A 19,215-nucleotide genomic window follows, 5' to 3' on the forward strand; every position below is an offset into this window, starting at 1 on the left:
TGAATTTTTTATAAATTAGCTAACATTTATAAAAACCTGTTTTGGCTTAGTCATTATGGGGTATTGTCTGTAGATTGATGAGGGGGAATTTATTTTAGAATAAGGATGTAACCTAACAAAAATGTGGAAAAAGTCAAAGGGTCTGAATACTTCCCGAAGGCACTGTACACACCGACAGCTGCTGCCAATGTTCAGCTAGTGGTGGGGAGACGACTCCTTGTCCATCGACTCCCATTTCTGGGTTTCAAGCTTAGATTCCGCTAGGAAAAGACTCCGAAGATTCAGTATTTCTGCAAGGAAGGACACCATTTTTTGTAGTCTACTTCGAGAACAACATGCATCTTTCACAGAAGAGAGCGAGATAGCGAGAGAGAGAAGAGAGAGAGAGAGAAATGGCACAGCCAGGCATAGTTAGGCATGTCGGCCACCAGGCAGACAGTGAGAAGCGTGCAGGTAATCAAAATATGTAGGCTTTAGGAACGAAACCCTGGCTGGCTGTTGATGTCACAAACAGGGTTGGAGAGCCCTGTCCTAGGAAATAGATCACAAAGCAGGATCCCCGCTAAACCTTTTGGAAATAGCAAGTTCACTTTCTCATCCATAAACACGGTCAAGTGCAAATATGGTTCAGCAGCTGAAATCAGCAGGATGGGGGGGATTGCTATTAGGAAGGACGTCTACCATGGATGGATTGCTAAAATAATGATTATGATCACAATTCATTCATTTAAATATTATGGGGAGACCTATACATTTGGAAGCCAAGCACGAGGTATCAGTGTAGCCTATTATTGTCTGGACATGACGTTGAAATATCTGCAGGCTTCCATACAGGCTTACATGGGGCAGTTTTGAAAAACGAATCCTGTGTGAATTCCTCTGGAATAAGGCACATGCTTGGACAATAATTACAAAACCAACATATCTAGTATTAGCTGTCCGAATAGGGCTAGAATATGGCAAAGAAAAGCCTTATCAGCATAGAGTGCATCGCATCATCCCATGGGATCGGTCAATGCTGAACACAGCAGAAATATCACTGAAATATTCAAGTTCCTACACATCACCTTCTATATTCAAACAGAAAAACCTTTTCATAGGCAAATGGCAGCAACATGCTCATGTCAGTCCTCTAGAATGCAAATGTAGTCTTCCTAGTAGGACTCTGCAACAATGAGGTGTATGTGTGTGCGCATCCGTTTCAGCGTGTTCTGGGAGCTGAGCAAGAGTCGACTCCAATCACAGGAGTCGAAGTCCTCTCCAAAAAACCTGGAGTCGTGCACCACTATGTTCAACTCTCCTGTGCTGGTCCAGCCAGCCTTCCAGAAGCTTTGCCTTCACACAGCCTGTTTGCTCACTTGGTGGTGTCCTCACGGTCCTAAATCCAGCCAAACAGCCTACCAATCCATCATCCGTGGGAATACTTGGGAACAGATTACCAAAATTAAATTCACCTGAAGCTGACTCCCTTGTGATTTACAGTCTTTCATCCCCCCCCAAAAGAAAATAAAAAGGTTTCATTGGGGAACCAAGTAAAACAACTGCCAGTTGGGGAACCCTGATTTATAATATCTGCATGTATTAAACACAATAACTTATTTTCATTATATTTAACAGATACCTTCCTTTTATATTCCATTAGTGGAAAACTGTGATCATGCCCCGAAAAACATGCTAACCTCTCACCATTACCAATAACAAGGGAGGTTAGTATTTTTTTTGGGGGGGGGGGCATGATATTTACTGTATGCCTCTAACTTTATCACTCATCATTATTCATGATTATCCATAATCATGGTAGCATCCACAGTAATGTAGATGTGTTCAGAGCCAACTATATATAATTTTTCAGATTTGATAATTATGACAAAGCAAGCTCTCTAAATTAGAAAATTATATATGGTGATTTATTTACATTTACATTTAAGTCATTTAGCAGATGCTCTTATCCAGAGCGACTTACAATTATTTATGGAAAGCTCTACTCCTGTATATTATTTTAGCTGGAACTATCATTCTTCACAAATGTTATAATAAATCAATGCATAATTAACAATTTTACGAGAAATCATTATTAATATCCTAAAATAGTGTCAATAATTAGACCACAGACAGCATTAGGTAAGCTCAGAGGCAACAGTGAGAGCAGATACTGCAGTGGGAAGACTGACACCCACAACTCGCAGCAATTAGCCTTGTTCAATCCCTACACCCAAATACTGCCTTTACTCAATATACTTAGTGACTTCTTTCCTACACATGTATGTACAGTACAGCAGCTAAACTTCAGTTGCTCTCGTGTCATTGAGAGGAAGGTAAACAGATACAAATGAGAATCTCAAAACAAAATCTGGAGGGATGCCTTCTGCTTGTCTGCTGCACTGCACAAATACCAACCCCATTCAACACATTCAGATCTACATTTTCTACCAGCTGTGAATGGGAAAGGCTCTGCTGTCTGTATAAATTAAGTCCCTGGGGGCTAGCTCACCTGTTTCTCTGTTATTCTGGGAGACTGAAGTGTAAAACATTCTCCACTGTCACTGCCTTTTTCCCCTTCATAATGTGGCATTTATATTTTGAGACTGCATTTGGTGGCAGGTCTGTGCTGCCTGGGAAGGCTACCGTATCTGAATACAGTGACTCACATCTACTGTTTTGTTACATCTCTACTGCCTTTGCCTTTATCGGTCAGTAAAGTTGAATATCTGCATGATGAATTTTGCAGAAAAATCTATCTGCCCATAGAACAAATCCACTAGCATTAGCTGATCAGAGAGATATGCAGTACTCCTGTGGCCTCTTTCTCTTACCCGCCCTCAAAGATTTGGACGCGGAGAGGTTCGCTCTGTTTGGAGGTGGAGGGCCCTTGCTCTTCTCTCTTCCCCTTCTTCTCAGGCTGCTGTGGTGGCTCCTTCACTTCGACGGGGGTCCTGGGTGGGATAGCATGTACCTACACTCAAAGACAGACACAGGCAACTTCACCAACGCACCCTGACATCGTGGTTGGCAATGATGATATACAGTACATTGGAACAACAATTAATGTCAAACATTCAATGTTTTGGTTGTAGTATATAATCTAACAGCATAGTGTCTGGTAATTTCCAGCTGTGGAATTGTGGGGTATGCATTATACTATATAATTCATTACTAAAACTAATTCAGTGGTTTTGGTAGTTTTGGTCTAATTGGCCCATGCTGTGTTTTCCTAGATGTTGAATATTGCTGTTATATTTACCTCTGAAATGTAAGTCTTTCTGCTGCTGGCAGAGACCACCTTGCCTGTTCCAGGGGTTAGAGCTGTGGCCATGGTGTATGTCTCCGAGCTGTGCTTCTGCTTGGAGCTCAGCAGGGACAGGGCCAGCTTGGTGGACAGGCCTGGCAGATTGGGATTGTGCATGCTGACGCTCCAGGAGGTGTAAACAGAGGTTTGTGACTCCCTCTGAGCAGACGGGTTGGGCTTCACATAGTTCAAGTAGCACCAGCTGACTGAGGTGGTTGTGTGAAGGCTGGTATACGAGGGGGCTTTGGCTCGCTCTGGACTCTGAGGTACAAAGGAAGCACTCACTCCCTGGCTCGCATTCTCCTCCCTCCCCTTTTCTTTCTTAGGTTCAGCCTTCCCTTGCATCTCCCGCTCTTCCCTGTGCCCCTCTGGGTCCCGTACCTTCTCTTCCTCCTCGACTTTCACAGTAACTACTCCTATCTGTGCCCTCTCCGGCTCTTTCTCTTCATCCTCCCCTGCTTCAGGTTCTCCCCCAGTACCCCTATTTTCCTCTTCCTCTCCAACCTTCTCTTCCTCCTCCTCTACCTCCTTCACTCGTTTCTGCTGGTGCTGGGCCTCTGTGCTAAGCTCCAGACTGGCTGCAGGGGAGAGCATGCGTTTGCTCCCTCCAGCCCCCAGTGGCCCGTAGCCCTCCCTGGACACAGGGCCCAGCTCCAGGGGCAGAGACAGGGGCAGGTAGCTCTTGAAGTCTGGGGTGGGGATCTTCAGATAGGACCTCTGCAGCTTGTCCTGCTCCAGCTGTCCCATGATGACCATGGCCATGCAGCAGATGGGCTCATGGGAGCGGGCTGATGCCAAGATCTGGGATAGGGTGGTGTACAGGGCACTGGCATAGGTGGTCATGTGGGTCTGGAGGCGCACTGGAACCACCAGTGACACGACTGGCGTCAGCTGCGCCAGGCACGTTGCGATGACAGGCGGGGGATAGAGGCAGGGTAGGGGGACTAAGGACTGAGGAGATGGGGAAGGGAGAACCACAGTAGAGGGTATGGGGGGCTGTGTGGGGACTTGGATGGTGAGCCCAGGGGAAACAGGGAGGTACACAGTCTCGCCAGCCCCGGTGGGGTTCTGCAGGGAGAACAGAGCTGAGAAAGGATGGAGGGGCAGGCCTAAGCATTCTGCCATGTGAAGCTGCCCTGGGTGGACTTGTATGGTTGGAGGAGAAGGGTGTGTGTGTAAGAAGGTTCTGTGGATGATGTGGGTGGAGAGGACATCTGAGATGGCAGTGGTGACAGGGTGGAGCTGGGCTATCTGGCCAAGAGGGAACCGATCATGCCCAGTTGGTTGCATGGAGAATGGGGGTATCCGGGGCTGGTGGAACAGCTGCAGAGTCATCCCTATGGCCTCCGGGCTGAGCCTCGAGGTGCTGGCTTCAGCTGGGTGGAGGGCAAGGTGGCTGGTGTAGGACGGGCTCGGCTTGGGGCTCCCTGGTCTGCCCGAGTGGCTGGCCACGGCCCCTTCCTCGTGGTCTGGCTCGCCCAGGGTGGCATGCTTCACCAGTAGGCACTTCCTCCTCTCCCTCCAGGCTGATGCAGACTGCTGTGGCGATAGGGACCCGTAGTCAAAGGATTTGCTCCTCGTCTCCACAACCTCGTCCATGTGCTGTGGGCTGGCAGGGGCCTGCTCCGAGGCTGAGCGCCGCATCTCTCTTTGGGGTTGATATTGTTGGTGGGGGCCCGAGGGTACAGATAGCATGTGGGAGCCCTGGGTGCAGCTGGAGCCCCAGGGGGAAGGCTCAGCAGGTTTCCCCCCCATGTCTTCAAAGGAGGCAGATCGGCTGGGTGAGTGGGAAATGTTGCTCTCCTGGCTGGGGCTCCGGGGCCCCAGCGATACCGACTCAAAGCTGGACTCCCCGGAAGACTGGGCAGCAGCCTCGGCTAGACGGAGACGCTTCTTCTTTGGTGGCAGCTTCTCGGCGGGGAGCTGAGCCATACTCTGGCTACGCTGAGGCCACTGGAACTCCTCCACCACTCTCTCTGGCTCCTTGGACGAGGATGCCGTCGCCATGGGCGACACTGACAACATATCAGCATCAGGCTCCACCGTCACTAGGATCTCTGGCACTTGGATGTTGTGCTGGCGGACCAGGCGGGACATGTAGGGTGATGATTTTGGCTGCGGCTGTTTTTGCAGTGTTGACTGGCTCTCTCTGAGCCCTATAGACTCCTGGCTCTCCATGGACATACTTTCCTGCTTCTCGAAGGAGCTGGTGTGCTGGATAACAGAGATGCCCTTCCTGTCTTGCTGCTGCTGCTCAGCCTGTGAGAGAGCACCTGAAAAGGCCTCACTCTGCTCCACCAGGCTTGGCACTGCAGTGGTGATTGCGGGGCTGCAGGTCACAACAGCTGTAGGCCCAGGGCTAGGAGGATCCTCCTCCAGACTCTCCTCTTTCCTCCTCTTCCTCACTGCCATGGCCAGTGCCCGGAATTGATAGTGCATCATCTGGGGACGGTCATCCCGGCACGCCCCATCCACCTCTCCTCTCTCCAGCTCCTTTATTGGCTGGCCTGTGCAAAGACCCCTGTGGGCCTCGTAACTCTCCCTTTGTTTACAGCGGACTCCGCAGGCCTTGCACTCATAGAGCCTTGGACATTTGCGTTGCTGCTGTTGCTGCTTCCTGGTTAGGCCACTTTCTGTTACTGTGTAGGAGGGGCCAGCCTCCTCCAGGCTGAGTTCAGCCCCGAGGGGCATCTCGATGGCGGGCTGGCGCCTCAGCAAACGGTGCTGCCCCCCCACCCTCATCTCAGCCACCACGGCCTGCTGCTCATCAACGGAGTGGCTCAGACGACAGAAGCCCCAGGGAGAGGTAGAGGAGTGGTTTCCCTGGCCTGCTGAGGTGGGCATTGAGTGGCTTCTCAGCAGAGGCACTGAGGAGGAAGACTTCTGGACCCCAGATGGGTCCACGTCTTGGACATGGGGAAAGAATGATTGGCCTGCCATACTGGGGCTTGGGCTTTCTCCCTTAGGCTCAAACATATAGGGGTCTTTGGGGCAGGAGAACTTGGGTAACTCCAGACTACTCTTCCTGGAGAGTGAGGAGCGCCTGGGCTTGACGCTGTCGATCTCGCTGGTGTCCACTACCGCCTCGTTAATGGTGATGAGTTTGGTGATGTGCTCGATGACCTGCGTCTTGGGCATGCTAAAGGGCATGCTGCTCTTCTCCTCCATCCCTGGTGAAGAAGAGTGGGTGTGCTGCTGATGGGGACCTCGCTGCCCTCCAATCCGTCCATACTTGCCCAAGATGATCTCGGCATACGTTTTGGCGGTGGGAGGGCTCACCTGGGAGTCAGCTCGGCTCATCTCAGTGCTCCTCGAAAGGGAGAAGTAGCCTGACTCTTGGCTGCCTTTACTGCTGGGGCCCAGTGAGGAGGTGGAGGAGGAGGGAGGGTCTTCTGGGGAGGCCATGGGGCCACGCTTCCTCTCACTCAGCCTCATGGCCAGTCTCTGCTTCACGGCCTGGGAGTTGTCAGACCTCTGGCCCTCCTCTTGCTCTAACAGTGCCAAACTGCTGCTACTCTTCTGCTTGCTAAACCTCTCCTTCCTGTACTGACCCGACTCCTCCTCAGAGTCTGTGCTCTCCCCCTCTGTAGGCTCCTCGGGATCCTCTCCCAGGGCGCACATCGCAGGTCCACTCAGGCTCAGCTCATCCTGGCTGGACGCCAGGCCTGCCTTGATTCGGTGGGCGTGGGACTTGCGGTGCTTGTACAGGTTACTCTTGGTCTTGAAGGAGAAGCCACAGGGGACGCAGGGGTAAGGCCTCTCCCCTGTGTGAGAGCGGATGTGTTTCTGGAGAACGCTGGGTTTGGCACATGGACGGCCGCAGTAAGTGCACACATACTTCCCTGGTTTCTGGGGCTTCCTCTCACCTCTTTTAGACGGGCTGTTCTCTGTGGCTTCCTGACTGGGCTGGGACTGGACCCACTGAGTTTTGTGGCCTTGGGTAGAGGAGGATTGTAGGGATGAGGTGGAGGGGGAGGGGGAGGAGATGCTGCCTCCTGAAGGACCTGGGGTGTCTGTTGAGAGCTGCCATGCTGCTGCTTGGGTCTTGTGTTGATGCTGAAGCCTGAGAAGCAGGTCGCTACGCTTGGGCTTGCGGTGGTGGAGGCGTCCCTGGCCAACGTGGACAGGGCAGGGGTTGGATGGCGGCTGCTGTGGCTGAGGTGGACCGGACCCTGTGGGGGACTCAGCGGCCTCAGCAGACAGAGGCTGCTGTTTCCTTCCGGATCGCTCACCATCAGCAGGATGGCTGTGCTCCGCCTCCATAGAGTGGGGAGGAGGCCTTACAGACACACAGGGAATGCGCCTGGGAGCAGTGTGCCACACAGCCTCATGAGGCTAGCCACAGTGCCGCAGAGATGCCTGGAACAAGGGAACATCTAATGGAGTACCTTTTTTATGAGCAGGCCAAAAGTCATTCAAGAGGATCAAATAAGACATAATTAAAATGTGCCCCAGAGCAGCATAGAGGATGTAGGTAAACATAGATCCTCTCTCATCACGGAGAAATCCTGTTCCCATCCGGCCTGAGCCATTGTGACAGGTCTTCACCGTGGACTGGGAGCTAGATGAGGGTTTGGCTTGGCATACTGCTGGACCGTTCTGACACTGCGGTTCTGCTGAGTAGAAACCTCTGGGTCTTCTCTTGTTCCTCTTAGGCCGTCACTGGTCAATCCAAGCACCTCTCTGGATCTGCAGAAACAGAAATAAGCAGAAGTGAGTCACAGAGCTTAGGCAGACCTGACAAAATACACCTAGGCATTTGTTTAATCATTATTGGTTATGACTCGTGACACTATCAATGGCTAGGTGTCCAGTCCCTACAGACACCAAAAACAGACTGTTTGTCATGGGGTTAAGGCCTAGTCAAAGCCCTGTGACCAAACACTGACTCTCACGTTGATATTACTGCCACATATCATACCCTGACAAATAAGGCCACATTTCCTTGGCCTGATGAGTGGGGGAAGCATTCTAATGATGACATTAGCGAGGTAATTGCGGTAGTACTGTTATTGCTCTGATCTTTTCTTGCCCTACTTGTATGCTGAAGGGTCTCTACCACATACAGAACATGTCTATTTCAGTGTACCTCTACCCTGTAATTATTGGTTCGGTATGCAGAAATGTGCTCGGATGGTCTCAATGCACTAATGTGCAATACCCAACATAAAACCTCCTAGTTCCAAAAAGAGATCAGACACAGTGAGAGAGAAAAAGTCTAAATATCTACCACACCACTGTGTATCTACCTCTGACTCCAAACCATCTGGCTAGAGCACAGTCTGCACGAGACACCACTGCTCTGAGATGGCCAAGCAAGGTCAACATCCAGGGCAGCAGCGCCAACAGAGGGGGTAAAAGTGTGACAATGTCATGGCACCAAGTCTAAACAAACATTTTAAATTCAGCCTGAGCTTATTTGATCTTGTTCTAAAGCTAGGGAAAGGGGGGCTATCTTCTTGTAATGAGTAAAAATGAGTTGACAGCAATGGGTGAAGTAGCTGAAGAGAGAGAAAAAAGACTGCAGGAAGATGAGGAAGTGCTCCCCTCTTTTATCAAGACATATCTGCTGTTATATTTCCCACATTAGGAGAAACCCAGGTCTCAACTCCACACACAGAAATATTGTACCGCAGCCAATCAAAACACATTCTGGGAGCAAATGTCACTGAGCTGCGTAGCCAACTGCTGACAGTCCGAGCTGAGGCCCATCCACTGACATCCATCATCAGAGCAGAGCCATCAACACACACTTCTCAGGATAGCTTACTCTCTTATTCTCTCTGCTCATGTGCATAGTGATCTTGCATTGTAAACTGTGTTCTCCTCCCTGCTGCAACAGGATATAAAAGATATCCCTCCATATCTCTGATGTTCATAATAGGCCACACTATTAGGTAATCAGGTGCATAAGTATAACAATCAATAAAAGTATGATAACATCTTATATAATACTTCAACAAGTTTTATTTTAAATCAATCGGGAGTAAATCATAATTCTCTGGGTAAGGCAAAAGCAGTGGCAGAGGCTGACAAGTTGACAGGGTGAGTGAGTGTGTGAGAGAGAGATAACTCTGAGAGGCTGTGTGGAGTTATTCAGTGTTCCAGCGGCTGGCTAAACAGGCCTAGCAGAAGACTAGTCTGACAGACTCCAGCTTGGGCAGCGGTGACAGGTTTTTTTAATGAGCCCGGGTTTCTCTCTTTCTCCATATGTTCCTGAAAAACACAGCACAGTCTGGGTTCATTACATTGTAAAATAAAACAGAAACACTCTTCCTTTTTGGAAGTGAATGACAGATTATCAGCTCCATTTCCACGTTCCCCCACATATGATGATCATCCATTTTGTCTGTTTCGTCAAACAGAAGTTAACTTTGTTTACAGCAGAGTACCATCAACAGTAGTGTGACGGCATTAAAATGAACTCAAATGCCTCACAGTAAGAGAGGTAGACAAGAAAATGTTCTGAGCTGTCCAGCTACATCGTGGTGTTAAGCCTTGGGAATCAGCTAGAATAGTTAGAAAAGGGATTGTTTTATACTGTAGCTAGGTCATGTACCAATGTGGTCTCTTCACACACAATTCCCAAGAAGGAAAATTGAGTGTGAGAATACTACAGGAGTGTGAGACTGAGAAATAAAAAAGGCATGAGTGGGAGAGACAGGAAAAGACAGGTAAAGAGTGGGAAGATGAATGGGGAGAAAAAAGACCCCACTATGAAGGCAGAGTGCATAGAAGGGCGATACATATTGTATTTTGAAATATTGAGAGAGAGAAAAAAAAAGAAGAAAGGAAAGTGTCTTCCCCCTTCCTACTTGTGTTGTTTGAACTGAGCACACGTTGGCCATCACAGTGTAAGGCTTAATAATCTCTGGCATAGTATTGATGCAACCTTTAAACAGAATGATTAGGCGGTTTTAGGGTGGGGGAGAGCACCATCTGAATTATGCATGGCAGTGAAGTCTAGACTTCAGCTCAGAGCAGGGAAACACACATTAGGGCTTTGCCAGGACAACAAGGGGAAAGCCTACTAGAGTGAGCAAGCACATCATCATCTCTCATGCAAGCACACACATTTAAACAAGTATGCATACAGTACGTACGTGCACACACACATACAGACATATACACACACTCAAGCATGTGTACACACTCAAGCATGTGTACACACTCAAGCATGTGTACACACTCAAGCATGTGTACACACACACACACACACACACTAATGAATAGTAGTGGAGTCGACTCCTTGACCACAAGAGTCAGAGTTGACTCCAAAAATCCTGGAGTTATACAACAACAAAAAATTGCCTAGGCAGCTAGCTGACGTAAGCTACTGATTAGCTTTGAAAATTTGTCAGTAGATTAGCAATGCATATGGAGCTGTCTGACAATCAATCACCTCGTTCAATAGTGTGCGAGGACGCACACACAGATGGTGCAGCTGTAGAACCTTTTGAGGATCTGGGGATCCATGCCAAATCTTTTCAGTTTCCTGAGGGGGGAAAGGTTTTGAGGTGCCCTCTTCACAACTGTCTTGTTATGTTTGGACGCCAAGGAACTTGAAACTCTCCACCCGCTCCACTACAGCCCAGTCGATGTTAATGGGGGCCTGTTCGGCCCGCCTTTTCCTGTGGTCCACGATCAGCTCCTTTGGCTTGCTCACATTGAGGGAGAGGTTGTTGTCCTGGCACCACACTGCCTGTTCTCTGACCTCTTCCTTATAGGTTGTCTCATTGTTGTCGGTGATCAGGCCTACGACTGTTGTGTCTTCAGCAAACTTAATAATGGTATTGGAGTCGTGTTTGGCCACGCAGTCGTGGGTGAACAGGGAATACAGGAAGAAACAAAGTACAAACCCCTGAGGGGCCCCAGTGTTAAAGCTCAGCGTGGCAGACGTGTTCCTGCCTACTTTTACCAACTGGGGGCGGCCTGTCTGGAAGTCCAGGATCCAGTTGCAGAGGGAGGTGTTTAGTCCCAGAGTCTTTAGCTTAGTGTTGAGCTTCGTGGGAACTATGGTGTTGAACGCTGATAATGAACAAGACTCCGGCATGCTAACTGGTCATGCGGCCCCGAGCGGTCGGTGTCCAACTTCTTAGAGGGACAAGTGGCTTTCAGCCACACGAGATTGAGCAATAACAGGTCTGTGATGTCTGCGGCTCCGCTTGTGTCTACCCCTCACGGAGAGGCGTGGGTAACCCACTGAACCCCACTCATGATAGGGATTGGGGAATGCAATTATTTCCCATGAACAAGGAATTCCCAGTAAGAGCGGATCATAAGCTCGTGTTGATTAAGTCCCTGGCCTTTGTACACACACCGCCCGTCGCTACTACCGATTGGATGGCTTAGTGAGGTCCTCTGATCGGCCCTGCGGAGGTCGGTCACGGCCCTGACGGAGCGCCGAGAAGACGCTCAAACTTGACTATCTAGAGGAAGTAAAAGTTGTAACAAGGTTTTTGTAGGTGAACCTGCAGAAGGATCATTAATGGGTTGCCAGCCGCGGGCGAGGGGCTGTGCTCCAAAAAACAACTCTGCTGTGGGTTGGGTAGGGGGCTCACGCCTCCCGCCTCTCCCTTCCCTCGGGGTGGGGTTCTTGGCCGGGAGGGTGGCATCGGCCCCAGCCTGGTTCCCCGCATCTCCATGTCACCTGGGTTACGCCCGGCCGGCTCCACCCCCCCTTTCCCCGTGGGCAGGTGCGTCAGCCGCATCCGAAGGGGATTGCCGTTGAAGCGGGTCTTCCCGCCTTGGTCTCCAACATTAAGCTGCTTGGGTTTCACCAAGGACCCTGGAACGGTTCAGGGAACCTAGCCAACCACTCTGCACCCCGGTGCAGGCGAGGGTTTAATGTCTCCCAGTCCGTCGCAGCGGTGGCTACGCACGCGGTTGCTTTTCATTCAACCTCAAACCTTTTTGCTCCAAGAACTGTGACCTCTCACTCTGGTGAAGGGCGGGCTTGGGAAATGAGGGCAAACTCCCCAATCCACCCTAGCCACTAGTCTCTGCGCAAAACAAAAAAACTAACGAGTACGACTTGTGGATCACTCGGCTCGTGGATGGATCACGGTGGATCACTCGGCTCGTGTGTTGATGAAGTACGCAGCTAGCTGCGAGAACTAAAGTGAATTGCAGGACACATTGATCATCAACACTGAACGCACCTTGCGGCCCAAGGTTCCGCAAGGTGCTACGCTTGTCTGAGGGTTGCTTTGACATCCCCGGAACCCCCGTGTTTCTGCGGCTGGGGCAGTCGCAGGCCGCCACCGGTTCTCAGGGTAGCGCTCAGGGTTAGGTTCGGGCCGCTGAGCTCTGACCGCCGGCCTGAACCGGATTGAAAAGGTGAGCCCGGGCGCCCAGCCACATTCCATTCACTTTGACCTCAGATCAGACGAGACAACCCCTTGAATTTAAACATACTACTAAGTGGAGGAAAGGGCTGTGGGCAAATGTGGCTACCGGTTTCGTCCATGCTCTTTACAGCGCCCCTAATCCGTACTCGCTGCTTCCCGGGCCGCATCATGTCCCCCTGCGGGGGGGGGACAGGGTCCCCTGGCCCCGGCTGTCAACTGGGTCAGACTGTCCTCAGTGTGCACCCGACCGCATTGCGTCACCAGGACGGGGATCGGCTCACGTAAACTGGCGCCAGGGGTCAGTGGCGATATCGTCTAACCCGCAAGTTAGAGCGCTTTCTCTGAACACACCCGTGGCGCAATGAAAGTGTGGGTCGGTGCGCGCCGGCTGATGTGGGATCCCGGCCCTGTGGGGAACCCGTCTCACCCGCTACGTCAGGGAGGTGGAGCGTGAGCGCGTGCGAAAGGACCTGAAAGATAGTGAACTATGCCTGGGCAGGTCAAAGCCAGAGGAAATTCTGGTGGAGGTCCGTAGCAGTCCTGACATGCAAATCGGTCATCCGACCTGGGTATAGGGGTGAAAGACTAATCAATCAATGTAGTAGCTGGTTCCCTCCGAAGTTTCCCTGGCACTCGAAGTCTCGCAGTTTTATCTGGTAAAGCGATTGATTAGATGTCTGGGGCCGAAACGATCTCAACCTATTCTCAAACTTTAAATGGGGAAGAAGCCCGGCTCGCTGGCTTGGAGCCGACCGTGGAAGGTGAGCCGCTTAGTGGGCCACTTTTGTAAGCAGAACTGGCGCTGGGGGATGTACCAAATGCCGGGTTAAGGCGCCAGATGCCGATGATCATCAGACCCCGGAAAATGTGTTGGTCGATATAGACAGCAGGACTGTGGCCATGGAAGTCGGAATCCACTAAGGAGTGTGTAACAGCTCACCTGCCAAAACAACTAGCCCTGAAAATGGATGGCGCTGGAGCGTCGGACCCATACCCGGCCGTCGCCGGCCACGGGAGCCTCGAGGGCTACACCGCGACAAATAGGAGGGCTGCTGCGGTGAGCACGGAAGCCTAGGGCACGGGCCCGCGTGAAGCCCCCGCGGGTGCAGATCTTGGTGGTAGTAGCAAATATTCAAATGAGAACTTTGAAGGCCGAAGTGGAGAAGGGTTTCATGTGAACAGCAGTTGAACATGGATCAGTTGGTCCTAAGAGATGGGCGAAGCCATTCGGGGGGGGATCTCCAAGGTGAACAGCCTCTGGCATGTTAGAACAATGTAGGTAAGGGAATTCCCCCCTGAAATGGACAAAAATGAATGGGAAACCATTGGTATAGTACAAACCATGTACACGATGGACAATACCACCCAAATCGGCATTGATCCATGCAAAATGTTTTGCAAATGCCATATGGCAATTGCCAGTTGTAACACTTCAAAAATCCAACAGGTGGCGTGTGCGCTCCACCTTGGTTTTTCATATAGGAAATTGACCCCAAGTCAACATCCAAAAGCCAAATTTTGAAAAAATGAATTTTTTGTCAAAAACTTATCACCCCTTAAAAAAGTGCTTTCTGGACCGTTTTTCAAAATTCTTTAGAATTTTGTGTCAATTACACATGTGTAAGAACTGTATGAATATACTTTTGTCCAATTTTATTATCATAATTTTTTTTTTTTACTTGCGCATTATTGCATGTGTTTTCTCCATTTGCAATATGATTTCATAGGAAGTCAGAAGTCAAAAGTCAATAATTGCAAAATTTCATAAAAAACTTCACACACCCCTAAAAAGTGCTTTCTGGACCGTTTTTCGAAATTCTTTCGAATTTTGTGTCAATTACACACGTATAAGAACTGTATCAACATACTTTAGTCATATTTTATTATCATATTTTTTTATTTTTTTTTTACTTGTGCATAAGGCATATGTTTTGTGGGGGCCAAATGTCATAAGAAATTTGACATGCTCAAAAATCCTGCAGAAATGCAAAATTGACTGGCCTGATGAACTCGGGATGGCCGGGCAGTGATTGTTGTTCCTTTCAATCACTCGTGGTGTTGATTTCATCATGTCCATTTGTTTATGTTTTCTCACTCTTGCAAAGTCACTGTGCATTTGCAATACGGTTAACTGGGCATTCACCATCACGAATTTGTCATGCCATAAAAATCGTGCAGGAATGCCAAATTGACTGGCCCGATGAACTCGGGATGGCTGGGCAGTGATTCTGGTACCTCTCCATCGCTCGTTAGGGTTGATTTCAGAATGTCACTTTTGGTGATGGTACCTCACCGCTTAAACATATTGCAAATGGACAAGAGTCACCTGCAAGTCACCGTCCATCAGTCAATTTGATATCATTCTGACACCAAACTGATACAAACTGACACCAAACCCACTTTACCCAACTCGTTTAGGAGCCAAGTATCACATACTTCAGAGCTGGCGCAAAATTCACAACGCCTTCGGTTCAAACCATAAAAAAAACATAAAACACGTAGTTACGTTCTAGCTGCGGGTCCATTTCTTGTGTTATGTGTAGGCCTAGCTTAGGCGACCCCGAATCCCAAGTTTCGGCTCGATAGGTCATTTGGTGTCCAAGTAAAACCCTAATTGGTGCTGAAAATCCACTTTTTTCCATGCCTTGCTATGGGGTCCTTGAATGAGCTATCGGACAGAAACGTTGGGTTCGAGACGAGACGGTTCACAATGCACCTAGTCTTGTGACTCTGGGACATTTCTAAATGTCGCCATTTTCGTAATGGTCAAAATGAATTGAAGTCATTGCAAATGTACGAGGCTGTTTCTCGGTCCGAGAACCTTCTAGAGCGCCGTAACTCACCATGCACTATCGACCTGAGGTCTAGAACAGGATTCTAAAGTTTCGGAACTCTATGTCTGACGGTTATTTTTTAGCTCGAACAAAGCTTTGGACAGATCTGAATTTTTTAACCCTTCCAAACAGCCCCCGAGACACCAATTATGGCACTTCCGGTTGGCACAGGAAGCTATTAGTACACACGTCTTGATTGACATAGACACTTACAGAATCCTGAGTTTTAAGTCTTTACGTTGAGAATTGACTGATCTACACAGGGTTGAATGCAGAGTCATTTTCACCTTTGCTGGTGATGTACATCCAAATACCTTTTGGGTGAATTTAACCACTTCCGGTTGCTCCAGGAAGCTTAGAATCGACACAGGTAGACCTCATAGTGGTCTGATGGACTGTCATAGAAGATGTAGAAATGGGCTATTTCGAGGGTTTTGGACCACGGTTTTAACGCTCCGAAGGTGATCCCTCCCTTCGGCGACCGTTTGGTTGTTGTTTGTTCTTGAGCCCAGTTCCCAGCTTGGTTGCGGGAGGATATTGAGCTCTGTCCTTGGCAGCTGCTCTATCCCAACGTTCACCTTGCATGCATGGGTCCTCTCTGTTGTCCAGCCAGTTTCATTCCTTCTGAACAATTGGCATCCGTTATCCACCTGGGAGGTCCCCCGTCGGCAGGATGGTTCCTCCCGTCCCACGTGGATTTGGCTCTATTGGTGGAGCCCCTTTCGGAGATGGTTTACCCCGTTTCTCCGATACGCTCCAGCTGAGCCCCGTCTGAGCGAGACCCAGCCGACCTGTCTGACCCATATATTGGTGTTCCAATGCGGGCAGTGGCACCCCCAGGAAGCAATGCCTGTGGTAGGGGGACACCCTGCTACGCACCAGGCGCCAGAGACACGCTTGTTTCTCAAACTGTTGTTGGCTCGGTTGTGCGGTTCCTACTAAAACCTCCAGCTTGACAAAGACCTCACGAGGGGCGCCCCGGCTCCTGTGGAGTCGGCCACGGGCAGTGCAGGGCATACTGCTGGGCACGCGGTTGATTGCACCAGGACCTTCTCACCTCACAGGGTAGAAACGTGCCCCGGCCGTTCTCCAGGGAAGGCCGGAGGTTGCGCAAATTACCCATTCCCGACTCGGGGAGGTAATGACAAAAAACAACAATACAGGACTCTTGAGGCCCTGTAATTGGAATGAGTACACTAAATCCTTTAACAAAGATCCATTGAAGGGCAAGTCTGGTGCCAGCAGCCATGGTAATTTCCCTTGGGCATTTCCCAAGAATATTTTCATTAATCAAGAACAAAAGTCTGAGGTTTTTTGTCCAGGTGAGAAAGGGCAGTGGAGTGCAATTGAGATGGCATCTTCTGTGGATCTGCTGGGGCGGTCAAAGCACTTCATGGCTACTGACGTGAGTGCCACGGGGCGGTAATAATTTAGGCAGTTTACCGTCGCCTCCTTGAGTACATGTTTCTAGCAGAAACATGTAGGTATTAGACTCTGTCAAGGAGAGGTTGAAAATGTCAGTGAAGACACTTGACAGTTGGTCCTCGCATGCTTTAAGTACACATCCTGGTAATCCGTCTGGCCCAGCGACTTTGTGAGTGTTGACCTGTTTAAAGGTTTTGTTCACATCGGCTACTAAGAGCGTTATCACACATTCTTCCAGAACAGCTGGTGCTCTCGTATATGCTTCAGTGTTGCTTGCCTTGAAGCTAGCATAAAAAGGTATTTAGCTCATCTGATAGGCTCACGTCACTGGGCAGTTCGCGTCTGGGCTTCCCTTTGTAGTCCGTAATAGCTTTCAAGCACTGCCACATCCGACAAGCATCAGAGCCGGTGTAGAAGGATTTAATCTTATTCCTGTATTGACGCTTTGTTTGTTTGATCTTTTATCAGAGGGCATAGCAGAATTGCTTATAAGCATCCGGATTAGTCTCCCGCTCCTTGAAAGCGGCAGCTCTAGCCTTTAGCTCAATGCAGATGTTGCCTGTAACCCAAGACTTCTGGTTAGGATATGTACGTACAGTCACTGTTGGACGACGTCCTCGATGCACTTATTGATGAAGCCGATGACTGAGGTGGTGTACTCCTCAATGCCATTGGATGAATCCAGGAACATATTCCAGTCTGTACTAGCAAAACAGTCCTGTAGTTTAGCATCTGCATCATCTGACCACTTCCGTATTGAGCGGGTCACTGGTACTTCTGGCTTCAGCTTTTGCTTGTATGCAGGAAATCAGGAAGATATAATTATGGTCAGATTTGCCAAATGGAGGGTAGAGGAGAGCTTTGTATGCATCTCGGTGTGTGGAGTAAAGGTGGTCTAGGATTTATTTTCCCTATTTGCATATGTGACATGCTGGTAAAAAATTTGGTCAAACTGATTTAGGTTTCCCTGTATTAAAGTCCAGTGCCACTAGGAGTGCCGCTTCAGGATGAGCATTTTCTTCTTTCCTTAGAGGCTTATTGAGTTGGTTGAGAGCGCCTTAGTGCCAGCTTCGTTTTGTGGTGGTTAATAGACGGCTATGAATAATACAGATGAGAACTCTCTTGGTAGAGAGGCGAGCAATACCTAGAGACTTATTTAATATTAGACATCGCGCACCAGCTGTTATTGACAAAGACACACACCCCCACCCCTCGTCTTACCAGAGGTAGCGTCTCTTTTCTGCTGGTGCATGGAAAATTCTGCAAGCTCTATATTGTCTGTATCTTTGTTCAGCCACATCTCGGTGAAACATAAGATGTTACAGTTTTTAATGTCCCGTTGGTAGGATCATCTTAATCATTGGAAAATAAAATTGATGACCTATGATTACATGTTAGCCAGCAGAATGGAAGGCAGTGGGAGTTCACTCGCTCGCCTCCGGATTCTCAGAAGAATGCCCGATCTGCGGCCCCTTTTCCGGCGTCTTTTCTTCACACAAAAGGCGTGGATCTGGGCCTGTTCCAGTGAAAGCAGGATATCCTTCTCGTTGGATTCGTTAAAGGAAAAAGTTTCTTCCAGTCCACGGTGAGTAATCACTTTTCTGATGACCAGAATTAGTTTTTGTCATAAGAGAAGGTAGCAGCAACATCATGTTACATTAAAAAAAGTTACACAAAACACAAAAAAAATATATGACAAAATAATGTTCTTCGGCGCCATCACAGTCCGACTGAGTCTGGTGACTTTTACTTTGACTCAAAATATGTGTCCAGTGATGAGGCATTCTGCATAAGCTCAACAACCATACTGCCAATGGCTACCAGTCAGAAGGGAGACACACCCTTGGAGAGACAATGGATCACGTGGAAACTCATCTCAACTGGCTCAAATATATGGTTGTTTAGAGCTTGGAACTCCAGAGTTGGTTCTTGCTGCTACACGAGACATAAATCAAACACTTAATCCTATAAAGACTGTCCTCATATTAATTAAATTTATTAATAACGTTTATTTCACTTGGCTACATTGTCATTATTGTATTCCTTTCACAATTATTTGAGATTGGATAAGGAACAACACTGCTTAGAAATAATAGGCTAATTCATAATCGTTGTATTACACAGGGAGCAATCACCTTGGGTTGGGGAAATATGGCAGAGACTGTCATGTTATTTTCTTGAAAACGCACGCACACGTTACACTGCACAGAACACCATCCTCTGTAGCCTGTCGGTCTCAAATCCATTCTGACAGTCAGATCAGGTAAGCAAACCAGACCCGAAAGAGATCCTGCCATTCCCCAGTGGCTCTGGTTCCTCT

General features: G+C 49.0%; 1 protein-coding gene and 1 pseudogene across 1 annotated transcript in view; one reads left to right on the forward strand and one right to left on the reverse strand.

Annotated features, from left to right (window-relative positions):
• LOC135522516 (transcription factor HIVEP3-like) overlaps window positions 1–19,215 on the reverse strand; it is a 70,274-nt gene that overhangs the window by 14,229 nt on the left and 36,830 nt on the right. The window contains exons 2-3 of the mRNA XM_064948844.1: window positions 3,242–7,975; window positions 2,814–2,953 (exon numbers count right to left, since the gene is read on the reverse strand). Of these exons, the coding sequence (XP_064804916.1) occupies window positions 2,814–2,953; window positions 3,242–7,549 (4,448 nt within the window). The 5' untranslated portion in view covers window positions 7,550–7,975. The remainder of the gene's footprint in view (window positions 1–2,813; window positions 2,954–3,241; window positions 7,976–19,215) is intronic.
• On the forward strand, window positions 12,342–12,493 carry LOC135523239 (5.8S ribosomal RNA; annotated as a pseudogene).

The sequence above is a fragment of the Oncorhynchus masou genome, chromosome 30 (assembly GCF_036934945.1).
Source record: "Oncorhynchus masou masou isolate Uvic2021 chromosome 30, UVic_Omas_1.1, whole genome shotgun sequence".
Taxonomy (NCBI): Eukaryota; Metazoa; Chordata; class Actinopteri; order Salmoniformes; family Salmonidae; genus Oncorhynchus; species Oncorhynchus masou.